The 19627-nt window shown below is 39.4% G+C and overlaps 2 protein-coding genes and 1 long non-coding RNA gene across 5 annotated transcripts; 1 reads left to right on the top strand and 2 right to left on the bottom strand.

Annotated features, from left to right (window-relative positions):
* Window positions 1–72: 72 nt before the first annotated feature.
* On the bottom strand, window positions 73–12375 carry herc4 (HECT and RLD domain containing E3 ubiquitin protein ligase 4). Of its 3 annotated transcripts, none has more exons than XM_080037439.1 (24): window positions 12298–12375; window positions 10038–10309; window positions 9795–9954; window positions 9521–9597; window positions 9210–9431; window positions 9034–9129; window positions 8351–8477; window positions 8093–8247; window positions 7483–7559; window positions 7121–7245; window positions 6917–6976; window positions 6643–6754; window positions 5508–5697; window positions 4877–5049; window positions 4667–4786; window positions 4481–4579; window positions 4148–4315; window positions 3577–3720; window positions 3242–3408; window positions 2709–2775; window positions 2523–2605; window positions 1993–2176; window positions 1638–1740; window positions 73–1542 (listed from the first exon to the last, which is right to left on the bottom strand). In XM_080037439.1, the coding sequence occupies exons 2-24, from the start codon at window positions 10261–10263 to the stop codon at window positions 1334–1336; spliced, it is 3144 nt and encodes a 1047-aa protein (XP_079893565.1). In that variant the 5' UTR covers window positions 10264–10309; window positions 12298–12375; the 3' UTR covers window positions 73–1333. The 3 variants fall into 3 exon arrangements, with proteins under 3 accessions (XP_079893565.1, XP_079893566.1, XP_079893567.1); XM_080037440.1 differs by having other exon boundaries at window positions 12218–12357; XM_080037441.1 differs by lacking the exon at window positions 12298–12375 and having other exon boundaries at window positions 9795–9949; window positions 10038–10193.
* Window positions 12376–15396: 3021 nt separating this feature from the next.
* Window positions 15397–16917, top strand: LOC307257290. The gene is made up of 4 exons (XR_013845087.1): window positions 15397–15527; window positions 15621–15674; window positions 15864–15917; window positions 16006–16917. It is a non-coding gene; the product is annotated as an uncharacterized lncRNA (long non-coding RNA).
* A 200-nt stretch (window positions 16918–17117) lies between these two features.
* LOC307257287 (androgen-dependent TFPI-regulating protein) lies at window positions 17118–18970 on the bottom strand (the record flags this gene model as incomplete). Its single annotated transcript, XM_080036466.1, has 5 exons — window positions 17118–17292; window positions 17812–17927; window positions 18034–18135; window positions 18229–18354; window positions 18818–18970. The coding sequence occupies 5 exons, from the start codon at window positions 18968–18970 to the stop codon at window positions 17127–17129; spliced, it is 663 nt and encodes a 220-aa protein (XP_079892592.1). The 3' UTR covers window positions 17118–17126.
* Window positions 18971–19627: the final 657 nt, after the last annotated feature.

Genomic DNA, 19627 nt, shown 5'->3' with positions numbered 1-19627 from the left:
ATTATTATTAAAGTTAAACCAAGGAACTTCAAGTGTACTACTAGTAACTATAATAAAACACTTAAAAAATACTTCAACCTTTAGTGACATGTACATGCGTTTGTAGAGAAATTGTTGCTTGGCCTAAAAACTGAAGGGTATAACCAATTATTCAGAAGACAGTACTTAGAAAACAGAATATTTTATCCCCATAGTAACACTTTTTTATTCCAGTGGCTGTACTAAGTTTTTATTTTGTGGATCATTTAAGGCTTACAGCCACGAAAAATCCACGCAGGATCTAGCAAACACGGCTCAATCATATGTTACAGCATAACCTGTGTCAAACAAAGAGTAACAATGTCTGGGTTCAATCATGTAATGCACAGGGGGCAGACACAACATCATTAACTCCTGTAAAATATGGTATGATTGGCTGCAGCAACTACCACAGTGGAGCTTAGTCCGTCATGTTTTATTTGAGACCCTGTCATAAAGGTTCTGACTAAAGGTGCACTATGCAGTTTCAGAGGAGGGGGATTTGTTTACATTTTAAGAGCCTGCAGTTAGTTTACAAAACATATTTACTCATGTAATTCTTAGTATTAAATGTCATAAAAACTCAATTATTTTGAGCCACCAAACGCAAGACTAGAATAGATTTGTAAACCAAACAGTGGGCCCTATTGCTGTAAACAGGAACTTTTCAGGTAACTTTCTAAATTCAGTGTTTCAAAAATCCAATTTCTATGTGAGGAAAGTTTGTTTATTCAGCTATAAGAACATACCTTAAACATGTTTTCACTTCTGACACTTAAGTTACATAGTGCACTTTTAAATGTGGTCATATTGAGGCCACATATTGTTTGGATTATATAAGATATCTTAGTGTTTCGGGATAAAATTGATCTACCATGATTATAGATGTAACAGGAACGTCTCGATGTTGCACAACATTAAAGTCTTCAGTAAGGTAGTGCTACTGCATTTCAATACATTTTACAAGTGTTTATGTTGCTGTATGCATGGCCCTGTGTTGGGTATATACCAGTAGTTTGCTTCATCATACTTGCCATATCCAAATAAAAGTATATCCACAAGAGCAATATCAAATGTGAAATGCTTATAACGCATCAAATACTGTGATGGCATTAAAAAAAAGAAGCTAGGAAATCAAAGTAAAGAATAACGTTGAGTTCTAGACATCTGACGTTTAATCATTCCTAATGTCATGTGGCCCACCCAGTGTTAAATTCTAACAGCAGATGATTTGAAGTCGGCCGTCACAAAGCATTTGGGAATGTAGTTGCCAGCAACAGTCTGAACATGGCGTTCTAGGCATCTCTATGTACCATCAGGCGAGATTGAAGCCTTGATTGTGATCTATGGCATGTAAAAGCTTCTGGCGCAGTATTTCTAGACATGTGTACTTGGGCAGGTCCAGCAGGTTGAAGCAGGTGTGGGCAACAGGTAAGTACTGCTCCCCTCCACCGGTGGGCTGGATCACCAGCTTCAGGCTTTTCATGCCCAAGATGGGTATGCGGTCACTTCCTGTCAGGAACACTGTTGAGACACACCGATAAATTCACCTTGCCGAAACAGCTTGTCTAATATATACAGTATAATTTATCAGGTGATGCATGGTGGGCAGCACTTACACAGAAACTGTTTTTTCTTTTCTAAAGGAAGACTGTGGAACACCTCCCAGAAGAGCTTGATGGTGGGATGTTCTGCCCAGTAGTCCCCTTTATATTCAGTACTCTGAAGAGTGGAGAAAAAAGTAATTTGGACCAAATGGCAGATGTTTTGTGAAACTGTCTAATTTGCATGTAAAAATACATACACTCTTCTACATTTAGGGTAATGAAAACCACCAGCAAAGTGCATTTCTCTCATCCTTTAGTTGGATACCTAATTTCCAAGAAAAATGCCCTCTGTAAATATTACACTACTAAGTCAATAATGAATTGGTAGAGATGTCATATTTCTATGAATGTCTATTTGAAACCAGACCTTTTGGAGCTCCATCCAGTCATAGTTGGTGTTGCCAATGACCATGGCTTGCAGTTCATTGGGCTGGAACAGCTCTAGAACTTTCCCACCGCACACCTTGTGGAAGCCGGCAAAGAAGCACTCAAACAGCGGGGCCACAGATGTGTTGAAAACATAGTCTACATATGCATTGACAAAGTCCTGCCTAGAGGAAGGGGGTGAAAGAAAAAAGCAATTTGGTATTATGGATTACTAAAACCGAAAGCAAAAAATAAATACACTTCAAGCCTTAAACTAAAGAAATTGTTAAGTTGTATGGGCTGTCGACGAATGATGAATTTGATGAATTTGGACAGAGCCAGGCTAGCCGTTTCCAGTCATTATGTTAAGCTATGTTGCTCCTTGCTCCAGCTACATATTTTCCCTACATGAGAGCGATATTGATCTTCTCACCCAACTTTTTTTTTGTAGAAAAAAGGGTTAATTAAAAAAACAAAAAAAAAAACTCTAAACAATATACCATTGCTTAACAGGATGGACATTTTCTTTACCTGTTTGATTGGTTGACATTGATGTTTTCACCATTAGGTACTAGTTCTAAGCACTCAGTGGCACCGTAGTTTTCCTCTGTGATCTGAAAAAAAATTTGAATTTAGATTGAGCTAATATGACAAACACATATCACAAGTATTTATTTTACCCCTCATGCAAAGACTGCTGTTCAACAATCCTCTTACTGTGAAGTTCAAACAGAACGTGTCCTCAAGGTCATCTTCTGTGTAGTCCAGTAAGTGCTGCAGACTCCTAGTTTGACAGAATACAGAAATAAAAACATTTTACAACTGTCTATAGTTAAACACAATTATTGAACACTGACAAAATCGCAATCCACTGCCTGTCCGTTCTGTGTGGGCTGGAAAAGAAGCTGATGTTAATACACAGCCTAGGCTCTGTAAACTGGTATGTAAACAAAGGGGGCCACCGTAGCAAAATATTTGATTACAGAGCCTAGAATGTGTATTAACAGTAACACTGGATTTCTTTTCAACACACACACACACACACACACACACACACACACACACACGATCCTGTGGAGATATTCTGCCGATTTTGACAAAAAGAGATTTTGTCAACAAGCATTCTCCAGAATCACTAAACCCAGTGATTAAAGTATTACATATAAGATGGAGTTGGGAAAATACAGAGGCAAGCTGACATTCATAAACATGTAAAATAGGAACCTCTGATGACAGTTCCTTGATCTGACCTTCCCACATCCGGCATAAGCTCTTTCAGGTCATCTAGCGTCGGCCTCCTCTTCAACAACTTCTTGTAAAGGGCCACGGGGAAGTTGAGCTCCACTATAGTGAGATTGTAGATGGCCAGACCACAGATGAGCCCGATGAGGTTGAACAATTCAATGTCTTCAAAGGTCTGCAAGGTAGTCACTGATGGTCATCAATCATTTTACAGCTTCAATGTGTCTCATTATTTTTAAAAGGGTAAAAACTAGTCTGACGAATGTGAACATTGTTGAGGTTGTTTTAGAGAGCACTTTTAAATACAGCAGCAGCAGGCAAATGTGAATTATACAGGACGCACTTTGTTAGAAAACCAGATGAGCCTGGAATCATCATGGTAACGAAACATTCCATATTTGGGATCCAGCAGCTCTTTCATGATCAGGAGGAAGAACTCCTTTCTAACGCCCCCTGCATCCACGGCCTCTTCTCCCACAAAGATCACCTGCCATGAATGTCGCAAACATTAGAAAAACGCCACTAACTTTTATGATTTTAGCTAAATGGCAAGACAGATTTATTTTTGAAACATTATTTATCCATAAGTGAGTCCAATAATTATTGTTTATTTAGCACTATTTTGGTTTATACCAAATTGTGAGTGCAATATTTTCCTCTTTAGCAGCTAAATGCCCCACTATGTTCACAGGCTAATCGTTCAGTTTCTTAAGATTGTACTAGGCAGGTAGCAATAAGTGGAATTAATAGATGTTTGAACTTGAATTGCCTGCCTGCTACAGGTACATACGTTTAGGGTTATGTATACCAAAAGATCAAGCTAAACTCTATAGAACTGAGGCAAAACTGTGGTTCCTTCACAACCTTTTACATACACTTTTGAAATGAGAAGTATTGATTAAAGCAGCTTCAACCTTGAGCGGTTTCTTGTAGTCAACATTCTTGGACTTCCTGAGGACTTCCATGGTGTCTCCCACAATGTTTTCCCTCCGCACGATGAGGATGAGGCACGGGTTGACAGACTCCACGGCTGGCATGAACATGGAGCTGAAGTTTTGCATCTGTGCCTGGTCCACTGCCATCTATCAATGCAACAAGAGAATGCTTTGAATGATGACACTTTTTAAAAGGGTCTCAATGATACAACAGTTCCGTTAGTTTGATCCCTAATCCTTTGACAACACTAGAAACCAATAAAAAGGGGAGCCAACTGATAGAGAAAGAAGATCGGTTTAGAGTTTTGTTACCTGCATCTGTATGACAGCATCAGTTTGAAGCAGTGTGGTTTTTGCTTGGGCATCAAATACAAAGGGATACCTGCACAGAGTCACTACACCATCAGGACCCTAGGGAGACAGAAGCATAGTAAATTGGTTTCTACCGACGCCCGAACAAGGACAAAATGGTGAAACTGACAATGACAGCAGACTCACCATTGGATACATCTGCCTCTGAATCCATGTGACGTAGTCATTTCTGATGTCTATCAGGGCATCCAGCTCATGGATGTAGAACTTGTCGTACTGAATGATGTGTCCTGCTCTCTCATTCACCTGAAGCGATAGGAAAGGTTCTGCATATGAATGCCTGTATGAATATGTCATGCTGTAAGGTACACAAACCCATGTTTTTCCAGTTCATACCATGTGCAGAATCTCCAGGAGTCGGAGGGCAGTGTCAAGGAAACAGGTGAAAATCCGCTGCTCTGCTGAAGGAATGCCCACCTTGCGCATCTGAAGCAGATACACCACCACTTCCTTGTAAAGCTCCACAAGCCGCTGGAAGACTGTTGGCTCGAGCTTGGACCACCAGTTTCCTGTGGCAAAAACAAGCGCAAACTAATTGTGAACTGGATATACCACCAAGTGGTTATATACCTCTGCAAGGCTCAAATTGCAGCATAGTGAAAGTACAGCGGTGGTAGGCATTGAGAGCTCATAAAAAGCGCCAATATGGTACAATGTCACCGCGACCTGACAAAATCTAAGGTTGCAGTAACCTTTGGCCTCCACAATCAAATCAGTTCATCTTTGAGTTGACATTTGTTCAAATTTGAAGAAAATCCCTCAAAGTGTTGTTGATATATTTCGTTCATGAAGTCACAGACGTATGCAGACATACGTATTTATGAACGGACAATCTGAAAACATAAGGCCTCGTCCTTTGGCTATCGCCGTTACCGAAGCATAAAAAAAAGGAGAGATCTTCACTGAAAAAGAATATCATTGAATCAAAGAAACTGTGGCAGAGCATAAAACACATTCTCCATCTTACCTAGCACCTTCAATGGAGCCTCTTTCAGGCTGATGAGAGATTTGGCAAACGGGATAGCGATGGTTACGTAATTGTTCCGGTCTCTGAACAGAGGGCATTCTGGGAGAGTGAGGTAGAGTCTCAGGGCTTCAATATCTGGAGGAGAGTTGCTTAGTCTGGGAATGAGGTTTTTCTCCAGACTGGCAGCGATCTGAGGGAGAGAGGAAAGTCCATAGGTCTGTTATGATGAATGTACTAATCCCTTGTTGATGCATCTTCTGACTCAGCGTTATTGGATCACACGTGGTAACATTCAGGTGGATAGGGGTTGCTGATAGTGGCGGAGACTAAAAAACCTCAACGTTTTAAATGTATTTTTTCATCAATACTCTTGAAAATTGACATTACTATAAATAAACTATTAAAGCCTTTACTGGCTAAATAGTTTTACAGATTACTTACTACAGATTATGTTTGAGATATTATCAATATTAATGACTTCATGAATGTTTTTATATTTTATTATGAAATGGAGTAATCCTAAAGTGAAATTGATGTCCCACCTTTGTCTAATGCCCAGGGTATAATGAAAAGCAAAAACTATGCAGGGATTAATGTTCTACAGGCTGTAAATCCTCAAAGTGAAAGCACTGTACAGTAAATATAGTATGTTGACACAATAGCACGGAAATATGTGGAGATTTCAGAGTGTGCCGACTTTCTTGAATGTGTTACAAACCCCGGTAACCACGACAGATGGCATGTGTTTACTTGTTAATCCAGTTATATGCACTGATCCCAATGGATGCATTAGAAAGGGTAGGGGGCCCAACGAGGCTGCATATGTATGGGGCCCAAGCACATATGCAAGATACTCACAGACAGTAATGAGTTGATTCCAATGATTCCACGCGTCAAATCAAAGTTATATTAGCATTTTACAAAAGGGAAACAGTGACAAGATCGGGTGACTCTGGTGTTGAAAGGACAATTAGGAAAAATATTTTCTTTTTGCAAACAAAAAAAGCCACCAGAGCCAATGAGAGACGAAGAACCAAATTAGAGGTGGTTGACACTGTGATCCATTCCACACAATAACAAACTGCTGTTATGCAATATAACACTTGACATTAGGTGTCATTCGGTGAGCACTGACCTGCTGCGCAATCTCAGGGCGATCTTGTTGGATCAATCTGTGGAACAGGAGGCGAGCCATGTTCATGTCCACCCCTGAACATTTACTGCTCGTACTGTAGTGATCAGGTTGACTGCGATGAAAAAAAAAGAAAAAAAACTGTGAGCATGAGACTGGATAGGTCAAACATACCACCCCCCGCCTAAATCTCTTAACAAAAACGGATCGTTACGAGCTTCACAAAGTCTGCGTGTGTTCCCGGGATATTGTACTGGATCATCTAACGCGTGATTACCTCATCGACAGAAATGATCCATTGAGGCAGCTTGCTGAGGAGAACACGTGGTCAATCTCACTAGAGGAATCACAAAAGGCAAGTCATTAGGTTGAATAATTTTCCCCAGCAAATCAAAAACAGCCAATTGTAAACAATATGTGTCTACAATCAACTGAAACTAGCACTAAAGCCACTAACGTGTGGTCAGCTCAGGCTCTTTACTTGGAGATTTCCTGCGGGAGTCGTCCTGGTGAATAGTTCAACCATCTTTGTATGATGTCCTCGTTTAACGTCCAAAGCTTTCTGTGGGGATCTTGCATGCTCACGTCGTCCATAATCTGCAGCTTCTACAGCAAACAATATATATAAAAGTAAAAAAAAATATATATATATTATGAAAAGTATGAACCATATCTAAGTGGGATCTAAGTGATGATGAATAAACTGTACCCATAATATGTATGCGGGATACACATGCCCTCTTCTGTATGGTTCTGCCCTGCTTATTTGAAAATGTCCTGATATGGTTTTGAGCATTTTCTAAGGAACCTCAATGTCCGAAGCCATGTAAGAAGAAAACTTACATTGGCAGTGCAATAGTGAGCAAAGCTTTGGTCTCCTCCAGCATAAATCCTCTTGATGTAGCAGCACTGGTTCGAGTCTGCAATGTAATGTAATGACATAAAGAAGTTAATGTATGGCTAAATGAAGAGGTGAGGGTAGTAAAGGTGGAGTCAGCAATTCTGGAGAACGCTTGTCGTCAAAATATTTTTTTTCGTCAGAATCAGTGATGATCTCCTCACGATCTGCAACCTCTCAGTACTGTGTGTGCACTCATTATTTTTTATTACACAGCCTGGGCTTTGTAAACGGGTATGTAAACAAAGTGTATGTAGACAAAGGGGCCCAACGTAGCTATCAACAAGTGGGTTTACAGAGCCTAGGCTGTATTAACACTGTTTTTTTCAGTGCACACACACACAGCATGGACGTATTGTGAGGTGATATTCACTGATTTTGACTGCATTCTCCTGAATCTTTGAGTCCACCTTTAGTCAGATTGAAAACAATGCCCTGTTTCTGCTATGAGAGCTTGATAAACTAGTTAATACTGTATATCAGGTCTTCTTTTAACAATGTGTTTTACTTCGCCGCAAGAACATTTGTGATGCAACTTTATTTACGGTGTCTCACCTGTATCTGTTAGATCATTGAAAGCCACCCAGGGGCCCTTGATGAGGGTCGGGCTTTTTCTGTTGCATGTGGAGCGAGTACCAAGCTGCCCGTTGCCACCAAGCCCAAAAGAGTCCATCTTTCCAGAGGAGGGTGTGAAAGCCAATGTGTGCTGCCTTGTAAGGGCACAGTCATTGAAACAAAGGGTTATTATTATGTGATAAAAGGTCATTGTGTTTGATATAAAATGTGTACTGAAATACAGATTTGAAAGTTTACCTTCCACAGCAAATCTGCGTGACTACATTTCCCATCAGCTCAAACACTTTTCTGGGGTTGATCTCATGGTTAGTAGTGTTGTGTCCCAGTTGTCCATATCCTGCAGCTCCAAAGGTAAACACGCCTCCTTCCTGTAAAATCAGAAACACCAGTTGTTTTGAACATCCAAAAGACAACTGCAAATTTAAGGCCAACATGTGTACAGATATAATTATTATTATATACTATCTATGGTACAGACACCACAGCATACAGGGTCAGGACAAACTAAGAAAGCATGAAAGATGCAATCCCGTCAGTGATTGGAATCCAGTTATTTATTAATTAATAGGATACAGTCAGCCCCAGTAAATGTCAACCTGAAAGTCTTTAGTTAAAGATCATCAACTACAACTTCAGCCAACTACTGTCTTAAGGTATACCGACAGGAAATTAATACAAATATTTCTTTAAGTTGGTAGAAAATTGTGGTCGTTAGGCTTCAGTAGCCAGGGGAGTTATTTTTTTTGTCTTACTTTTTTTTAAATGATGTCCATCACTCATTTTTAAGGGCTACTTCTTGGCTGTAAAAACAATTCACCGTCACCAATCACACACCACTTTGATTCGGTAAGGTAACCACACTGGTCGTCCACACATACAGTAACACTGCAGCTAGATCATAAAACCTAACAGTATATAACTTAACTTGGTCAGCGCAGCTGTGTGATCTTCTCCACAGGAGATGTAAATCACTCTCTGCGACCTAAGGGACTTCAGCAAGGCTGGGAAACACCGATCTGAAAATAAGGCCTCCAACAATCAGTCTGAGTGCAAGGGCCCACATGCTCACAAGTAGTTTTGGCTTCTGACAACCCACCATTGCTGTCGTTGAGACCCAGCTGTCCGAACTTGTTGCGCCCCCACCCAAACACCGCTCCTGAGAAAGAAAGGGCGAAGCTGTGCGCGCCGCCTGCTGATATCTGTGCAAAATGAATGCCCTGAAGAGACTGGATGATTTGGGGTGTGGGAATGCTCTGTCCGTTTATTCCTAGCCCAAGTTGTCCATATCGATTCTGGCCCCAGGAGAAGACCTGGCCCCCTATACAATGGAGAGATGACAGGGAATGCATTAACATGTGGAAAACAAAATAAGCAAAATTAATAAATGTGGGTACAAACCATCCTCACCTCTTGAAAGTGCATGGGAGTGCCAAAACCCACAGGTTACCTGAGCAATTTGTACATCTGACAAACTCTTGATGTTTCTGGCATTTTTACAAAGAGGAAGAAATTAGTTGTTTGATGTTACTGATAGGCCTACTTTGATATCTGGACAACCAAATGCTGATGCATATAGATGTTTTAATGTTTACATACTTGTTTTCATATGAAAGCACGAGCTAGTTTGTTATGCATAACAAACGGATGAAAATAGGTTTCATGCAAATATGGCTGAGTTTACCTAGGCACACGTACACATTCTTCAAAGTTATTTAGGCCTAGCTGCCCATCTGAGCCGAGACCCCATGAGAACACCTGCCCTTTGTCATTCAGTGCAAGTGTGTGAGCCTCTCCACATGACACTGCCACTATGATCTGTGCATCCAGGGCGACAACCTGTTCTAATAGAAGACAAAGGCAAAGGTGTAATGTGACCGTTGTCATTAAAAAAACTGTATTAATCATGTTTACAGAAGTCACCAACCTGGTTTCTTTCTGGACTTGTCATGTCCCAGCTGCCCTAAGTCATTGCAGCCACAAGTGTACACCGCCCCGTCCTCCAGAAGGAACGATGTGTGTCTGTGGCCACACCCCACATCGCGCACTTGCTTCCCGTGAAAGAATTCACATTGTCGGGGCTCCACCACAATCTCTTCGTCAATCCCTCCAAAGCCTAGCTGGCCGTAAGAGGCATTTCCCCAACACAGCATCGTAGCACTCCCCTATGGGCTGCACGCGCCAGCAGGATCCCGGTCTCTGTTGAATACGAGAGCGACACCTCGGCTAATACAGCCTCACAGAGCACATCCACACATCCATAGTATTAGTTGCAGGACCCACTTCAGCTGCTATCACCTAGCGAGGTAGCCAAACAACGTCATGGCTTAACATTATCGCTACATAAAAGAGACGCACACGACACGAGTGGTGAGCTTAATTAACGTTTCCAGGATTGCTTGACATCTGTATACGACATAAATGCACACATGGCTGGCTAATTGACAGGTAAACAGATTAGCGAAGTAAGCTGCGAGTTAAAATAACGTTGACAGAGTAACGTCAGCTAAAATCATCCAATAACACGACTTCCGTCTGGGGCGAAAGGGATTTCAAATTAAGACAAGACACTAGGCTAAAATATGCACAGTACATTTTGAGATGTTTTGGCTAGTTTGCTTCCATCGCATGTCTTCTTCTGAACTAGTGGAAATAAAATGTACATTTAGGTGTTTATTTTACTCAACATTGTCTGTTGATGTAGGCCTATAATTCACAAACACCCATCTGGCCCAATGGCCATTATCTCAACTTAGTTTTTTCAATATTCTGAACCAAACATCTCAACTTCAAAAGCACTTAGGCAACAACAACTAAACTTTCCATAGACATTCTTACCACTATTCTGAAGGTTATTACAGAAGAACATTCTTCATGTTTGGTTAATTGTCTGATTCAAGATGCACATAATAGTTTTTGATTTATAAAATGAAAAAAAGGCTGTATCCAAAATTTGTTGAGTAACACTTTTGGACTCTAATATGTTGTAAAAATTAAATAAATATGTTGACTATGGCTTTACATCCAACATCTAGATGTTTTCAAGAGATGGAAATGTACACATATGACACATTAGCTAAATAATTTTAAAATTTCTGAAAATGTTTTATACAAAAAATGATTGTTTAACTTGTTAATTAAACCTGCAGTGTGTCAAATTTTGGATTTTATTTCCTATCAGATTTTGTTGAAAATAATTATAATATCCATAAGTAGCCTACGTTTAATTTAGTGCATAATAGCTGATTTTTTTTTTTAGAATTATTATTTTTTTCCTTAGAAAGGGTCTCATATATGTCCATATTTCTCCATACTTTGGACCAAGGCCTTGTCACCGCCATTTTTGAAGTGTCATAGTTGGAATGTCATCAGGTGCATTGTTTAAAATTTAGAATTGTTCTTGTCCTTGAAAGCCACTGTAGCTTCTGTTATTATTCAAAAGGGGAGGGGTTACCCAGGGAGCGTTGCTAGAACTTTCTAGAACTTACTTGATGATGTCATATTACACACTGCACCTTTAATCAACTGGCAACGTGTAATAAATATATAAGTTACACACTGTACCTTTCCTACAGTGTGTCACCCTAAAGCACACAAATAAACACATTTGACCATTTTAAACCTACAGGTAAGAGCTCAAATTGAACTTTTACTGTCATAAAAAAATAATAACCGTTTCTGTTTTTATTTTGAAAACGGAAGTGTTCTCTTTGTGCTGTCCGGAGGAGCGGATAAAGACAGCTAGCACGCCTCTTGACGTTACTTTGCCATGATGATTACAAAGCGAAGCCTTGGCTAGTGCAACTCGACCAAGTTTATTTGTTATGGCTCACCGGTATAGTTTACGGTTGGCAATGACGTTGAACTATAACACTTTTTAATTAAAGTGTCCGACACGTGGCGACATTGATTTTGATACAGCCTTCCTCCAACGGTGCTGGAATGTTAGCAAGCTAACGTTTGTCAGCAATTAATGTAACGAAGAGTTCATTATAGCAACTGAATTGTCAGTTATTCAATTAAGTCTTGCGAAATTAGTTAACAAGTTACAGCCAGGTCTAAGAAACGTTATAACGGTGAAGCCAAATGGCAAACCTTTAAACTCACCAGAACTGAAAACGTTACTATCTTCCAGTGTTTTGCTCGCTAGAGGTTAAAAACCACAGACTAAATAAAAGGACACATACCAGCACATTTTCAGTGTGTCATATCTCAAGGAAACCACTTGCTAGTTGTAGATATTCATACCCAATCTCTCCACTCTAGTGCTGTCAACAACTGCTGCACGGTGCGGCTGAAGACAGCCGTCAAGTTAGATGAGCTGCACCGTGAAGGTCTGGTACTTTTTCCAGAAATAAAACTCGTCTAGTGTTATCAGAGCAGGAACTCGCTACAAAACAGTGTAACTATTAATTCCAGATTCATCACATTCTAATGCTAGTCTCCCATGACGATCTGAACACCTAATTAAACAATATAGTGGGGCTTAATTGTAAATATATTGACCTTTAATTTGAAGGCACGCCCATTTTACCGGAAGTTGTACTACTTTCACAACCACTTCAGGGAGGTGAGAAATGTCTGGACCTGGACGCATCCACAATGTTCTAGATGCGTCCACCTACGCTTAGACATACACCCGCACACGCACGCACTCAAACACACACACACACACGCACACACACACACACACACACACGCACACACACACACACACACACACACACACACACACACACACTTCAGGCCTATTTATTTTAATTTTTTTTATTGCTAAAGTTCAGATAGGCCTTCGTTCAATAAAGAACACTACGATTAGGTTAAGTAGTATATTAGATTCTAATAATGTTATGCAAAAGTTGACCTATAAACCCCATTTAAATATTTTAGAAAAAATTGTATTTATACACTATTTTGATTTAGTTCACCTTATGCAATCATAAGTCAACCGGAAGGATCTGGATCATCTTGTGAACCGTAAGTGGCAAACGAGTAGGAAAACATTTGAGTCTCTTGTGGAATTTCAACACAAATACCACCACTGAAACTAACTCAGTGTACAACCTTGGCTACGTCTACATGTTGTAGGCTATGGAAGTAAAAGTAGGCTACTTCTGATACTGAAACTACAGGCCTTACATAGGTGCAGGCCTATAGTCTAGGGGTCCTGGGAAAGTTTTGTATGCGCTTCATTTAGCGGAGAATATCTCAACTGTTATAGACTAATATGACCTCAGTCACACATCGTGGGATGTGTGACAAAAATCTCTATCCGGGATGAAAGTCCTGAAAATGACCGCAACAGGTTACACTAGTATTACACTACTTGGTGAATGGGACTTTTTTTCCCCTTTATAGATATCCTCATACTTTTTTTTACCAGATTAATCTTCATATTAAAGCTGGGGTAGTGTAATACAAAAAAAAAAAAGTATTTCTCTTAATATGAAGATTAATCTGGTAAAAAAGTACGAGGATATCTATAAACTACTGACTGTGGCTCAGGTGGTTAAGCTGGTTGGCCAATGATCCTAGGGTTGGCGGTTCGATCCCAGCCCGGCCACTTGTGTCATGGTCGTTGTGTCCCTGGGCAAGACACTTCACCCACCTTGCCTCGTGTGAATGTGTATGACTGCTGTATGTTTGAGGTGGTGGTCGGAGGGGCCGATGGCGCTGAATGGCAGCCTCGCTTCTGTCAGTCTGCCCCAGGGCAGCTGTGGCTACTATGGTAGTTTACCACCACCGGTATGACTGTGTGTGAACGAATTGTCTGGAACCCTGTAAAGCGCTTTGAGTATCATGAAAGGCGCTATATAAATCCAAGCAATTATTATTATTATTATTATAAAGGAAAAAAAAGTCCCATTCACCACGTAGTGTGATACTAGTTTTACCGGAACTGGTCATTTTCAGGACTTTCGTCCAGGATAAAGATTTTGTCACACATCCCATGTTGTTCAATGGGGTCATATTAGTCTATAACAGTTGAGATATTCTCCGCTAAATGAAGCGCATACAAAACTTTCCCAGGACCTAGACTAATATTACTGGATTGTTAATAAAAGTTCATTAACGTGTAAGCAGCATTTCAATGTTGAAGCAGGTCAACACAGAGCAAAATTGAAGCGTAGTTAATTCAATTTGATACTGTGGAAGAAGTTTTTTTGTTGAAGAAAACTTCACGAAAACAAATATGAAAACAAATCTTTACTTAGTTCCAAAAGACAATACAGATGATCATGGTCAGCATTCATGCATGGAGAAAAGACTCAGAGCAATGCCAGGGTCTTGACTGAGTTGTACACAAAAAATTAGCTGCTTTATACACAATGGTTGACATGGTCAGATAGGTAGAATAACAATGGAACAATTAAGTTTGGTTCTTGATGACATCAATGCTAATCTGAATCTGGGGGCTTCCAGGATGGCCCACACCTAGGGTATCAGCCCAATCAGACTAATTTAATTACAATAGAAACTCCAGACAGGATACATCAGTAGTTAAGATGAGAGGAAATACACTTCATACAATGATCAAATAATGAATGTAGAGACAAGAGTAGAATTAAACTAATCAATATAAAATTGGCTTCCACAATACTATTTGATTGTCTTTAACAATGAAGGCTATTGTATTAGGCGAATCTATTAGAATCATCATATTTTATATGAAAAATGGCAATTAGAGAAATAGGCTAACTGCAGCTGTCACATGAATGCAGTGGAAAAAAAAGTAAATAATATCCTCTTGAATGTCGCAGAACCAATGTATAAAAGCACTTAGGAAATGTATAAAACAGTAACTGTAACTCTGTAGCATGGTGTACATTATTACATTCGCTTAGTAAGATTCGACCACTGGTGCTTCGTAGCACACCTCAAGAATAATTGCTTCTTTAAATGTAGGAATGGTTGTGTTGTATTCTGTCCAAAGGTTAGACCATGATTTTGTTATTTACAGCCTACATCAATACACCTTTAAAGTACAGTATGTTGCTGTAAATAAGACAATGCAAATGGGCAGATGAAACCAGGTGTTGACACTTTAATGTAATGCGTCTCTCAATGCTGCATTCAAATGTGATATCATATCGTAAGCCTTTTATTGTTATTTTCAGGTGACACAGAAACTGTGTTGACACCAAAATGCAATAGCCTCTTTCCACAACAACCCATTCTTCGCACACTCCTACGTAACAGCACATGTGTCTGATGATTAACATCTTTCAGGTGCAGACAGTGTACTTGAAATGCAGGGTATCCTGTATTACTGGTTCTGTATGGGTGCTTTCCCCATGTGACTTGTGTCCGGATTTCTCCGAAACCGGAGGAAGCATTTTACTGTCAGAAGGTTTGAAATCAGAACACATGTAGGACTGAACCAAGAGGAGCACACATGTTGTTGCACTTGATGGGAGTAAGTACAAACCCCTTAACATTGTTTTCATTTTTTAAGCTATTATTACTGTGACCAATGTGATATTGAGCATGGTTCTTTTAACATGTTCAGATCGTTGCTGGCCTCCTCTTCGTCATAATGTGCTTTTCAAAAGGACTCAAAGAGGTGAGTAAACCTTTACAGCCTTTCTCTTGTAATGGAAGATTTTATTTTCTAAAATCTTAATTTATATTGAGCAAAAGTCCTAAATCAAGCTTTAAAAGAAAGAAAGAAAGAAAAACTGCCTTTCATCTGCTAGAGGAAGTAAAATGATAAAGTGAGATTTTGTTCTGACATGATCTATATCTTTGACAGGGAAATAAATCTCAAAAATCCCAGCTACATGAATCAGCTGCCAACAACAAGAAAGTGAGTAACCTATCAAATCAAAGAAAGCTGTAATTTATTATGATAGTTAAGGTTAAGATGAGACATTTGACTTTAATCTCTTTTGCAGAAGGATCTGACTGAGGAGGATGTGCATTTGTTGGCCAAGATTCTGTCGGCTGGACTGGTGGATGCAGACCCACACTATCTCCACCATCTTAAATGCTATAGAGACTTGCATACTGGGTGATCTCTATTAAGACTGGTCAGCCCACTGACCAATAATTCATGGACAAAATGGGTATATGGATGTATTTGAAATTACATCAAACCAAGGCTCCTCTGCATTGTGTTGTGATCTACACAAGTTAAGTTATTCTTGCAACCCCTCCACGATTAATGGAAAAATACGCAATTTATTCGAGTCGAATAGGAAGTCGGCCATGAAGGATTTAGGAATAACCTGCAGATGTGATCTCATTGGCTCGTGAAATGGATGTAAGCGTTTGATGGAGGATCCTGACTGCTTCATTTATTGCCTAATGGTATATTATGAAAACTGTAATTATGTAGGAGGGCTCTGTTCTGTCACGTTTAACAATTGCTTATTTCAAATAAGGAAATGCATGAAAATATAGAAACAGGACTTTTATTTTACATTGCATTATTCCAGTGTTTTGCAATGTTGATAACTTTGATGAGCTGTAACCAAACTGTATTTACTTCAGATGTATATATTCTGCATGATTTAGCTGTTGTTGGCAGTTTCATTACATAGAGGTGAGACTATGTTACTTTTGCTTAACAGTATCTACTGTGAATATGATTATTTAAAAATGCTAACTAAATTTCAGCTAAACGCTAAACAATAATTTTGTGTTCCCTTAACAGTAGTTTAAAATGTTTAAAACTTTAACTAACATTAGCCACAAAGTTATGGTCAAACCAGACCACAATGGTTGTAGTGGCTAAAAGCCCTGAGTGTATTTCCTTGAGCAATGATGCTTTTTATTACTTATAAATTAAACTTTTCATTTGTAAGAGGAAATATTTGTTGGGTCTTCTTTAAAAGAATTATGTTATCCTTAAATAATTAAATTTTCATGTTTCAGAGAGGCTGACTTACTTTGATTGGATTTGATTCATGTTCGTGTATAGAATAAAGGAAACAGGAGACAGACATAGGCAGACGGACAAAGAGAAAAAATATAGACGAATGAACAGGTTATCCTTTATTTGTATCATGGTGAATTAATGTCTCTTACTCCAGACTTGACTGTTGAGCTTGTCCCCCAGCACGTAGAGCATGGTCACCACTGTCATGTTAAAAAAGAAGAAGCCCACCACACCAGTAGTGCTGAAGTGCTTGAGAAGGGGATACACCCAAATCCCAACCGACAAGTACACCCATATAATCCTGTTGAGAGAATTTTTTTTTTAACTCTCATTATCTTTCAGATCCTCTTGTACCATCTTGTCTCTAAGAACCAGTATGTCCTGTGGAAATATGCACTGGCTTGATAGGTTTCCGCCCATTGGCACTAAAGTCAGCATAATAAATCTATCTACATCTACAACATGCAGTAGATTTATGTCTTGCACCATCACACATAAGGATCAATAGGCAGCATTACAGTATGGGGGCCAGAACCAGTGCAGGCTGTTGCCTCTCGAGCTGTGTGCTTTGAATACTCACACTGCTGCACTCGACTAGTCTAGACAAGTTACAATAGAAACACAGACACATTTAGACACTGCTCTGCTTTTAGCCACATTAAGATACATGAAAGATTCAGTCAGATTCAAATGGAAGGATTTTGTTGTTTTTAAAATGATGTCATTTTAGTGTGTTAACCGTAGCCTATGATTGTTAAAGTTTCTAAACGTTTTTTGTTTCATGATAGCCTACTACTGTATATGCTGACTCAACACTTACCAAAATAGGTATGCCAAGCCCACAGCACCTAATGCTGCCAGCGCATGTTTTGTTTGTGGGTAGGTGTGAGGCTGCACCAGCACTTCTCCAAGTAACAACGGAAGGACAATTGTGTGCTGAGAAAACAGTGTTGGAAGAATTAATTATGCATTATTTATGACAGGGCAAAAAGGTTTCTTTTAAATTGTGGCTGATGGTTGTAGAGAATGCAAGTATACAGACCATAGCATGGTTTATCCAGGGGGGGAAGAATGTGTCGATGGAGGCTGGGTAGACTAATTCTCTATCATAGGCAAAGATCGTCCAAAAAAGTACAACAACAAACTAAAGGAAACACAAAGAACATAGAGGCAATCTGAAGCACAATACTTATTTGATGATTGAGAAAGGTAGTATTCTCAAACATGTGTTTCTCACCATGCCCACAGGGAAGGCAAAGACCGCAAAGAGAAGGTCTTTACATCTGTTTAGAACACTCTTCGGCTTCTTCCCAAGTTGCAGATCATTCACAGCTGCCAGTCCAAAGAAAACCATTTGCAATAACTGAAATATATATAATATATAGAACAAACATGTATTTTTTTGTCATTTATTTTTTATTGGTTTTTAGTGTCAAACATTTCCACATCATTCATGATAGTTTCTGTGTGTGCTCACCATTATGACATGAATAGTATAATTTTTAAAAAGTATCTCAAAAGCACACACATACCGACACAATACAGTAAAGAAATACAATTAAAGTAGAAAGAACAGTAAAACAGTTAGGGAGTAGTCTGTTTGAGAAATGACCAGCGATTAGTGAAAACAAAATCTGGACTTTGGGGCGTTACAAAGTGAATCCACTTTTTAAAGTATGAAGTAAATTGCTCTGTTTTATGATTGGCAAATGCTGTGATCTTTTCCATTTTGTAAATGTCCATTGTGAGAACAAACATGTTGTTTTTCATTAGATATTAGTGCACATTAGTGTATTGCTACTGAATAATATGGTTAATATACTTACCAAATTCAAAAAAGTGAGGTACTTCCAAGGTCCTCCATAAACAAAGATTCCTGGAGGTAAGTCCTCTCCATCTTTTGCAGCGAGAAACTTGACAACAAACGCATACCAGCTGAAAGCTGTGATGTGGAAGACTGTCCTACGGGTTGAAGTCATCCTAATCTAAACAACAAAATCAACTAAACACAGGCAGCAAAACCACTCTTCAAAGTGTGAGTTTTCCTTTTACATTTGAGGTACTCTAGGCAAGGCAGGTTCTTTAAAGATTAGTGTTATGCAGCACAGGCTTATCAAGACATTTGAAATCAGTCTCCGTAAAACAAGAGGCCCACTGTTTCTAATGAAGCACAGGAGTTTTTCTTTCATAACCGATGCACTGTGTCGTGTGACTGTGTGTGACGATTCCCTTCACAGTGAAGGCTTAATGAGCTTTCATGGTGTTTTGCAAGAGAAGCCCCACCAAGTAAAGTAACTCAGTATTGATTTTACAAATGGGTTCTGGGTTATCAGGTGAGGCCGTTTACTGGTTGACTTTGGCCTTGGAGTTCCCTATGGAAGGGCCACATATTTTTATTGTCAAATTTTTGAAATTCAGCATTTAACACAACCACATTTTTTCCTTTCCGAGACTCATCCACTGCTTGATAGCATCTGAAGCTGTAATGCTCAGTTTGCACCAGAAAAAGTTTTCAAAAAAAGGGGGCCTTACCAGTAGAAGCTCAAAAAATGTTAGCAATGATTTTTGCAATGTGAACTGGTGAGTGTCAGTGTGTTCATGCTGGTAGTAACCAACACTTTTGGCCTGAGGGTGGT

This window comes from Ammodytes marinus (assembly GCF_949987685.1).
Source record: "Ammodytes marinus genome assembly, chromosome: 11".
Lineage (NCBI taxonomy): Eukaryota > Metazoa > Chordata > Actinopteri > Uranoscopiformes > Ammodytidae > Ammodytes > Ammodytes marinus.
Note: the sequence above shows the minus strand (reverse complement) of the source record. Positions and strands in the feature narration are given on the sequence as shown.

Bases quoted from the DNA above. Each gene is read 5' to 3' on its own strand.
- herc4 (XM_080037439.1), bottom strand. From the start codon at position 10,263: ATGCTGTGTTGGGGAAATGCCTCTTACGGCCAGCTAGGCTTTGGAGGG. The intron at 9,598-9,794 runs GTAAACTCAGCC...TAAAAATGCCAG, and splicing joins GAATGTGTACGTGTGCCTAG to AAACATCAAGAGTTTGTCAG. The intron at 4,787-4,876 runs GTATGAACTGGA...CTATCGCTTCAG, and splicing joins TCCTGGAGATTCTGCACATG to GTGAATGAGAGAGCAGGACA.